Genomic DNA, 10,310 nt, shown 5'->3' with positions numbered 1-10,310 from the left:
TGTGGCTGGAAATAGTATTTAACGGTTCAGTTCTCGTATCAATGCGTCTCCAACGTGTCTGCACAACACCGAGACACTGAACACGCCTAAATCAGTATTTAGAGTCGTCTTCACGGTGCTTCCACTAAGCTCCATTCTTTTACAGTTTGTCCTCAGAATACATCTCCACTGCTGGCCGGATCAGGTAAGTGCTGAAGGTGTTATAGGTGCTTTGCTCAAGGGCACTGCTAACAGTAACTGTTGAGTGCAGATTTGTGTTTGTAATCACATCAAGTTAAAGGAGAGAATAAGATGTGACTCCACCTTTGTCCTCTGGTGCTCTCACATGATAACGTTGCATAAAAATCCAGAGCTGGGTTCAACCGAACAGGACTTCTGTCTGTTTCTCTTGATGACGAATGCTACTTTTCAGTCGTCTTAAACATCCACAAAGTCTCGTCTGAAGCTGTCAAAGGGTGCTTGTTTCATGAAGTTGTAGCTTACTGCACGTTGGCCTGCCGCCTAGTCTTCGTTTGCCCATAGTTAAAGATTAATGGCCTCTGGGTGACTCAGCGAAAAGGCAGCCCGAAGGAGAGACGAGTCATTACAGAAAGAGACTATTGTGTCCTAAAAAAAAAACGCAGCAGCGGAGAAAACACTGAATGTGATGCAGAAACCTCCTGCAGTGTCTCAAGAGACGAACCTCTGAGACGTCTGTGACTCTCATATATATATCTATATATATATAGATATATATATATATATAAAACACACGTGTGCTGTCTGCTGTCAGACGACTGCACCGCCTTTAAACAACGTTAGTGGGTTCATAAAAGTTAATAAGTGATAACTTCACGTGGCGCTCATAAACCTGAAGTCAAGAGAACTATTCGTCAAAAAAATAGAAACATTTTAGTTTGGGCTTAGTAATAAAATTAACCCCAAAGCTCGTTAACGTACTTTAAAATAACTACTGTACCAAAGAAATAACATAAAATAAGGTTACGGGTTTGTTGCAAAATAAGACTTTTTATTATTTTACAACAAATCCTTAATTAATTAATGCCTGCATGCATAAAGGTTATAATTTGGGTGTCTTTTAAAGTTTAAAGAGCTCAAAGACACGTCGTCATTTCGGGGTTTTAATGTGTTTTATTGGACATGAGTCCAGACATGAGTCCAATAAAACACCTCAGAATGTAGCTCAGCAACCATTGTGAGCGATGTGTTTAGTTTCTGTTCAGCAGAAGAAGAAGAGGAAAGAAGAAGCAGAAGCTGTGAGAGCTTCAAGAGGAAGAAGCTGAAAAACGTGAATGAAGGGTTTCCTTATTTGGGCTTTCCTGTCACGTCCTTCCCCCCTTCCGTCCCTCCTCTCTGAGTCATCTGTCTCTTTAAAATGCTGCGTTCAGGTGCTCGCTGCAACTTCCTCCGCCTTCTAGATATTTCTAACACTGATATATAGATATTGGTTTGTTAATATTTTGATGCATAAATGCTTTTGAAACACGTTGTTGCTTCTATTTGTTTCATTTGCACTCCCTGATGTATTGAAGCTCACATGAGAGCCTCTTAAATCACTGAGTCATGACATATTTGGCATCTAAAAACAACATAGAAACACAGAGTTATTGTGTTACTAAAATAGGAACACGTGACACCAGTTAAAGAGTTATTAATAACAATTTGATATCACAAAATACAGCATACTCTCAATACTCTGCCCCTTTGCAGTGGTGGAATGTAACCAAGTACATTTACTCAAGTACTGTACTTCAACGCACTTGTTTAGGTGCTTGTACTTCACGTGACTATTTCCATTTCATGTTACTTTTACTATGCTTTTACACTCGACTTCATAATTGTACTATTTACTCCTCTGTATTTATCTGACAGCTACAGCTACTGTTTACTTTTTAGATTAAGATATTACGTCGTAAACATGTGATCAGTTTGTGAAATATGATGTATTCTTATGTACTAAAGTACCCAGTAAAGTAGGTCAAATGAGCTCCACATCAGCCAGCTACAATGTAAAAATGCATACGTGTTATCTCATTAGTAACGACACTGAAACGGGGCTGTTTTACTGCGTAACACGTATTTGTAGATATGAAACTTCGAGTACATTTTTACTAATAACACTGGTCTTTTAGTAACAGAGTGTTTTTACTCTGTGGTATTATTTTACTTAAGTAAATAATGTGATTTAGAGAACTACTTCTTCCATCATGATCAACCATGTTCTTGTTGTGATTCAGGGTACACACAATGAATACAGTTTGTATTAATGTGTATTTTATACTACAATCAAGACTTATATTCATACTGTATCACTTGTTAGACAACAATAGACCTTTTTATATTTAAAATCCTATTTTCCTCGATCAAATTGACCACTTTTTCACCCCGCTCACGTGCGCCCCGGATGTTCTTTCAGATGTCTTTTTTCCCTGAGCAGCACTTGAACGCAGCGGCAGCTCGCAGTCGGAACAAACGTCCGCACATTCGCTGCCCACGTGAGAGGAGGAGGCGGGTGCCTTCGATCGACGGCGGAACGGACCAATCACGAACACGCTCGTGAGCTCGTGGGACTGGAATCGAGCGGTGCCTCATCGGTCCTCTGGGCTCGAGAGCAGAGGAACGCGGCGACGAAGACACGACGGATTCTAACGCCTCATGACACTTTAAGGTAGTTTTAAAACCTCTTTTTAATCATTAACTTACAATATATTGTGTGTATATGTTCTCCCTTTAAATGTGGTTTAAACTGGAGCGAGCGTGTGTCCCCCATTCAAGTCCGTGAAGGGGTTCTCGTGTGAAATAAGTACGATGGTGTGACATTATTCCGGTTTATTTTACTACTTCAAAGAGAATACATCGTAGGAACACGTTATTTAATCATATAATAAACTTTAAGTCTCTCTAGATGGGGGTTAAACTCATCAAATTAGGCTTCATGTGTTCTTCATTTGTTATTTGCACTATTGTTTCGTTAGTTAGTTTAATATTATTCTATTTTATTGTATATATTGTGCCGTTTTATATTCAATAGTTTTATTGCTTTTATTTGCTTTACCTGTACCTACAAATCTATCTATCTATCTATCTATCTATCTATCTATCTATCTATCTATCTATCTATCTATCTATCTATCTATCTATCTATCTATCTATCTATCCATTTATCTATCTATCTATCCATCTATCCATCTATCTATCCATTTATCTATCTATCCATCTATCCATCTATCCATCTATCCATCCATCTATCTATAATAACCTAACCTGGTCTCAGCGTCATGTCTGGGTGGATGAGTAGAGAGTGTCTCACAGTGAGTCACAGCAGAGACAGAATACTTTTCAAATGTCTTCAATGGATAAAACACAAACTCCACATTATAAAATGTGAACAGTTTTGGAGTTTTCTGGTGTTTATTTAGGAGCTGATCAAATGGAAAGTGAAGCAGAAACTATCCATGTCTGCTGGGTTGGTGCTGTTACATAAACTGGATGCAAGGTTTATTACATAGTTTATTACATAGTTTAGTACGTGACTGGTTTTAAGCTGCTGCCCTCAAAGCTGGTTTATAATTTGCTGTCAGTTAAGCAGACTTTATGAATTACGGGTGAAGCGATTGGTGGATTAATGTCTCTACAGAACATGTATCATAATCAATGAATCATTTAAAAGAGCAGGAATGATCCAATATTTTGCTTTTCTTTAGTCTTCTGGGTGACTCTGGTCTCACAAGATGAATATATTCCAATAAAAACACTTTCATAAATACTATAAACCTACACTTCATCCACGCCCATCATTGTAAATACCTGCACACACACACTTCATACACACCCCCACACATATGTATATTCAAATTATGTAAATCAGGATTTTACAACGATCAATAATTACATAATTAGTTGCTACTTGGCATGTCTTGTCAGTTTGACTGGGTTTATTATTTAAATAAAGGTCGTAGAATATCTCAGTTTCTCTACTATTTGTGTTCAAGTGTCTTATTTTTCCCCCCAATCTGACTAAATGTCAGTTCAGCATAAAACCACCTGAACCTGTGGTGTTTAGGTTGAACATGTCTTTTAAAAAGTGCGTTCCGCTGCATCCATTAACCTGTGTGTCCGTCGATGCAGGGCGATGTTGGGTCGCGGTGTGAAGCGGAAGTGGAGCTGCCTGGAGGAGCTGGAGGCCGAGGCCCTCCACGCCGCAGAGAAGGAGAAGGAGCAGAATAATGTGGAGGACGTGGACGGGTTCCTCCTCGCGGCTCCGTCCAAGTCCGACCCGAGCCACCTGCAGCAGCGTCAGCTGGTGCTCGGCCTCTGCATGGAGAAGCTCCGGGGCTACCAGGCCGGCATGGAGCTCAGCCTGCGTCGCTCCGTGCTGCTCATCAACACGCTGCGGCAGATCCAGGAGGACATGCAGAGCGACGGGGCGTCGGAGGCGCTGCTCCTCCACGGCGTCCACGGCGAGTCCTGCCTCCTCGGGGACGAGTTCGGAGAGGACGTGGCGGTTACGTGTCCCGGGTGTGCGGAGGACGGTGTGGACGACCTGTCTCCGTCTCCTCCGCTGTCTCCGTCTCCTCCGCTGTCTCCGTCTCCTCCGCTGTCTCCAGAATTCTCCTCTCAGGAGGCCGACGGCTCGTCCGACCAGCAGCAGAAATCACTACCCGCTGCGGCGATCAACACTTTCAGCGACGCCGTAAACGCCATAGGCTACCTGGGCGACCTCGCCCTGGACATGGACATCTTCGAGGACATCGACACGTCGATGTACGAGACTTCGGATCTGCCCTCCAGCTGGGCGGCGGGCTCCCTGTGGCCCGTCAGTGTGTCGCTTTGGGCCGACGAGGACGCAAAGACGCGGCCTCCCGCACACGGCGGAGCCGGGGGTCTCCAGTCCTGTCGGATGGACCTGAACGACCTGGACCACATCATGGAGATCCTGGTGAAGTCCTGATCCTGAAGCACGAACTCCTGAACATTTACTGCACACAATCAAACGGGGACTGACCGTTGATCTTCAAGGCTCGGTTTTAATTCTATTTAATTCTTCCCACATTAACTAATTTATAAGAAACCAACATCTTGAGTTATGTGCCTCAAATTAAACATATTCATCGCTATAGATGAGGAATCTGGTTTCAGAGATCTCATGAGATGAGGAGACACTAAGGAGACACTGAGGAGACGTCTTATACTGTTTCTGGTTGTTATAACTCAGGTGGAGGCACATACAGATATTTTTCTACAAGTCTCAGTGGATTTAAACTTTTTCAACAGACACAGAGACCAATTTCTGCAGCTACAGTTGCAGGAACTACATTCGCCGGCTCTGTAGCTCGTGTTTTGAGTGGCGAGTCAATAATCTGTAGTAAAAAAGCAGATGAGACGCGTCTGGAGTGAGTCGGCGCACCAGAAGTATATCGCAACGCTTGTGAGGTCACCGCGTGACAACGTCTAAACACAAACGTACCGTACGTTTCAAACGTCAGGACGGAGGGACCTGAGCGGCCACAGATCACACTTTGGTTGATTATTAATTGAAATCCCTTCAATCACTTAAGAGGAAGTGAGCTTCAGCCAACCGGGAGGGCAAAGGCCGGGGTTTCCTCTCAGCTCCGGGACTGAGCGGTTGTCGTCGTGTCTCTACGTATTTATTAAAGGAGAACGTGAACCGCTGAATGTGGTTCAGCCAAAGATGTTTCATAAACAATCCCTGGAGATGAAGTCCACGTTTTATGTTTGTATCACAAGAAACGGGAATAGAAATGGATGACATCTGGCTGTTGAGAGAGCGTAACATATTCTTATTTATGAGTGAAAAGTCAGCCACAAACTGCAGCAGGTATATGTGTATGTAGAGTCTATTGCTTGGGGCGTGAGTGTAACTTAATAATTCAGATTCTTTATGGTCTTCTGCTTTGGGACAAACTACCAGAGTTCACACCTTCCACCAGAGGTTCATCCTTCTCGGCAGCTTGTGTTTAAACACGTCTGTGTATGAAACGTGTATTTTAAATAATAATGTAATCTCAGTCCGGTTGTGACGGAGGAGCTGATCGCCTCCGGTCGACAACCAGGACTTTTGCCACGTCTCAGAATTGTAAAGTGTCGACAGAAGCCTGTGTGTTTTTGACGATTCTACGGATGTGTTTCTAACTGGACCTCCGATCACCAGCGAGTGAAGCACATGTTGGACCTTCATGATCTGTGCTTTGCTCCCGTTCTACCTCCTGAACCCGGACACTCCCGCTTCTCATCTTTCTTTTCTTTCTTTCACCGCTTTAACTCCAACCCGAACGATCCGTCCTCGTCTCTGTCTCACCATGTGCCTTACTACTGGACCTACTTCTTCATTCTGTGGAGGCTTTATGTGGTTGTGAAGCCGGGAGCCTCCGTTGTTTCTTCCCTCTTCTCGGCCTTTTTCCTTCTTTTTCTTCCCCCGGTGCTCGGTGAACACTAGTGACTATGAGCTTAACGTATCCTGACAGGATGACAGTAAACTAGCTGAGGGAGGAGGTGGCAGCGAGGGGGGAAAGAGAAGAGGAGGAGGAGGGAGGAAGCAGCTTGCGTCACTAGTCCAGTGGGAGGGGCTTAGAGCTTGTTTTGCACAGACTCAGACCACCGGCCAATCAGGAGAGAGATGTGCGAGGAGCGAGCTGCTCCTTCAACAACTTGTTTTCGCTCCCGACCCTCTGCACAGAAATACAGTGTTGGATTTCAGCATTAAAACCACTTCTCTGTTGTTTTTATTATGTTTTATTTTCATAATCTATGAGAGAGGACTCTGCGGTGTTATTTATAAGTGAGAGTGTCAGTCGGGTCTGTAAAGCATACGCTGTTTTATTATTATTATTATTATTATTATATAAATGTAACTGAAGGATGATGAATAATAATGTATTGTATTTTTTTGTGGAAGATTTTATAGATTTTATTCAATAATACAGTAAAAAAAAAAAAATACACAAACTGCCTCGTGTGAGTCTTTATTCTTTACACCTCATTACATAACAGACATGATTGTGTGTTTAAAGACACAAACACACCCAGACTACAATAAACTGAGACAAATTATTACACATAATGTCTGCCACCCTCTCATAAAGCGTGCCTTACTGCACACCAGCCATGCATACACAATGAGGCGTTAGTCAATACGCTACTGACTGCATGTGCTGCATGGATGCTGTGGGTTTTGCTTTGCCCTGATTTTAACCTACAGCGTTAGAGCTCCTTACAGGCAGTACACTACCTGGGAAGCTGAGCTCAGGGCAAAAATCTCCCTTTTTTGTACGGTTCTCCATAAGAGTCAAAAGGAAGCCGACACTGCCCTCTGGTGGCTGTGTTACTGGAGAACCGATGTGCGCTGCAGGTAAGCATGACGGTGCAGATTTAAAACGTGTATTGGGTGGTGTCGGGTGACGCTGTGGTCCGGGTGTTTTTGCAGCTTCATCACAGACAAAGATTCTTGCTCAAAGCCAGCGTTTTGAGTAAAACATGTAAAGTCTTTGTGTTTACCTGTCTGCTGCAGACACACCTTCAGTACTGCAGATGTGTCTGCAGCAGACACATCTGCAGTACTGCAGGTGTAATACATCAGTACAGGTGTTAAAATCCTTTACTCTATGATGGGAAAATACTGCATTACAGAAGAGGACGTATCATCAAATGCACGTTAACGTGTAAGTGGTATTTAGGAGGTGCATCACGTTCTGTTTGTCTTCATAGAAGCCTTCTAGAGACTTGAGTTATAAACCAGCGGTCGCTATAAACAGTGTGACACCTGCATTGGATGGCTGATTTAAGCATCTGTCCCTATCAAATAAAACAAATAAAATATAGAAATATAAATCTTGATCTTGAGAGTAAGTAGTAACTTGTGCTTGTCTGATAAATTCAGTGGAGTAAAAAGAGACAAATTGGAGTGAATACCTCTCATAAAATAGGAATAATCAAATCAAATTGTACCCAGAGTACAAGACATGCAATAAGTGTCCTTATTTACCTCCTACCTCCTACCTCTGTCAGCTCTACTTCAACAACAGCAGAAAGCTTCCCACACGGCTGCCTGGGTTTAAACCGACTCAAACGTGGCTCATCGTATGCATCTGTTCATTCTTCTGTTTTTAACAGGGACTCTACGGACAAACATTGCTGCACGGGGAAATAACTGACACAGATTTAATGTACAGTGTCCAGGCTTCTAGCTGAAGCTTTTCATTGCAGCCGCTGTCTCTAGTTGGACTTTGATCACGATGAAGCAGCTAAAACGAGTCTTTTGCGGCACGTATCGTCTTTTACCGCAGTGTCACATTTCACTGCTCTTCATTGTTCTCCCGGTGAACTACAGAGTCTGTTTTTCACTGCTGAGAACGAGACAGAAGCAGAGTTACGGTAGAAGCTGCTGCTGCTGCTGCTGAGAGGACAGGAATTCAGGGAGAGGTCACACAGGAGGAGGAGCAACACGTGAGCTGCTAACGCCAACATTTAACACATGTGGAGGAAGCTTCTCTGACTTCAGCCGGAGAACTACCTCCTCATCTGTCTGCGTGAGGACGCACATCAGTCAAAGTGGAATCAAGCTGTAGGAGTGTATAAAAGTCTGCCCGCAGCCCAGCAGAGTGCTGCAGAGTGTGGGTTTAGTGCGTCTCTGCAGGCAGACATCAGTCTGCTGCGGCAGAGTGAAGCCCAGCTTTGGCTGACTCAGCGCACACTTCACAGAACAAACGAGCTCTGCTGCTGCTGCTGCTGCTGCTGCTGCTGCAACACAATGGGATGGACCGGTAGGGCGATGGACGGATGGATAAATAAAAGTGTTTTTAAACGTGTAGAATTTAACAGCACACATCTAAACTCAAGAACGCGATAACTTCCTCAGTTCAATTGTTTTTAGTGTGACATTCCCTCTTTGTGTTTCTGTGCTGAGCTGCAACACAACAAGGACACACACACACACACACACACACACCACACACACACACACACACACACACACACACACACACACTGAAGCCTCACTAACTTCTGATACACTTTAACACACATTTGACACCTTTGATATATTTATTCGGAGCTTGTCCAGAGAAAGTGAATATTACACACACCTGTCATTCCTCTGGTTATGGATCACTGAAGTTATGTTGGTAAACATGAGGCAAAGAAGTCATAATTCTACAGTAACTACGACTGGAAGCTAACGTGTGACATCTGAGAAAGATTTTTGTAATATTTTGATCACTTCTGATATGATAAACAGGCTGGGTACTTTACATAAGTATCGTTATTGTATTCTATAGTAGAATTATGTGTTTTTTCCAAATGAATTGCAATTTCTCCTTCAGATAAAGAGGTTGAGAGATGTAGAAGAAACACGTTTTTAAAGAGCCGCTAACTCGATCCATTGGTCTGTTTGAGTGAAGAGTTTCAGCACCCTGCTGGTTAGAAAGTAAATACTTAAAAAATCATCTTAAAAATACTGGAAGCAGCACAAATGTCAGCTAAAATATCTGTATCAGTGTTTAAATCTGCTTCTATAAGCTTTAAATATATTTTAATAAAACTCCCCCATTAGTCTAAAGGTCTATTAAAATAAATTAAATTTGACTTTATTTTATGGCTGCAACTAACAATTATTTTCATTATCGATTAATCTGCAGATTATTTTCTTGATTAATCAACCGATTGTTTCTATAAAATGGGAAGTCGATGTCTCCAAATAGCTTGTTGTGTCAAATCAATAGTCTAAATTACTGATGCAGCATCACATATAAAGACAAAGAACCAATCCTCAAAATGAAAAACTGGAACTTATTGACTGTTGTTTTTTCTATGGACTTGTGAAGTACCTTGTGACTTTCTTTTTTAAAGGAATAGAGATGAAGTGAACCTACTTCAGTTACAACATGGTTTAAACCCTGACACACAAACACACACACAAATGTTTTGCTTTTAAAGGCAACGTTTGACTCAAATTCAGCGGAAACATGAATCCTAATCGGGGGATCGGTCTGAGAACGAAACAACAACACCACCATGTGTCTGTGTGTGACACGGGGATATCAACATGAATGAAATCTCCTGTCTTCTTCCCTGATTAACTCAGATGTGGGAATGTGTTCGACGAGCTCCGTGACCCCGAGGAACACATTCCTCCTGGTCCTGATCGTGTCTAAGTGATTTACAAGGTCCCCCCTACACAGTGTGGAGATCCAAGTGCAGGTCCCGAGACGTGACCTGAACCTCACGCGTCCAACGTACAAATGGATTTGAACCGGCATCTATAGGCCCCCCCCCCCCCCCCCCCCACACACACA

The 10,310-nt window shown here is 42.9% G+C and overlaps 1 protein-coding gene across 1 annotated transcript; it reads left to right on the top strand.

The window, feature by feature from the left end:
* The first annotated feature begins 2,588 nt into the window (after window positions 1–2,588).
* LOC137877900 (SERTA domain-containing protein 2-like) lies at window positions 2,589–6,946 on the top strand. The gene is made up of 2 exons (XM_068718079.1): window positions 2,589–2,668; window positions 4,129–6,946. Exon 2 carries the CDS (start codon window positions 4,133–4,135, stop codon window positions 4,949–4,951), a length of 819 nt encoding a protein of 272 aa, XP_068574180.1. The 5' UTR covers window positions 2,589–2,668; window positions 4,129–4,132; the 3' UTR covers window positions 4,952–6,946.
* Window positions 6,947–10,310: the final 3,364 nt, after the last annotated feature.

This window comes from Cebidichthys violaceus, unplaced genomic scaffold, assembly GCF_023349555.1.
Source record: "Cebidichthys violaceus isolate CVI_PGR_0920_01 unplaced genomic scaffold, fCebVio1.0.p SCAF_22, whole genome shotgun sequence".
Classification (NCBI taxonomy): Eukaryota; Metazoa; Chordata; class Actinopteri; order Perciformes; family Stichaeidae; genus Cebidichthys; species Cebidichthys violaceus.
Note: the sequence above shows the minus strand (reverse complement) of the source record. Positions and strands in the feature narration are given on the sequence as shown.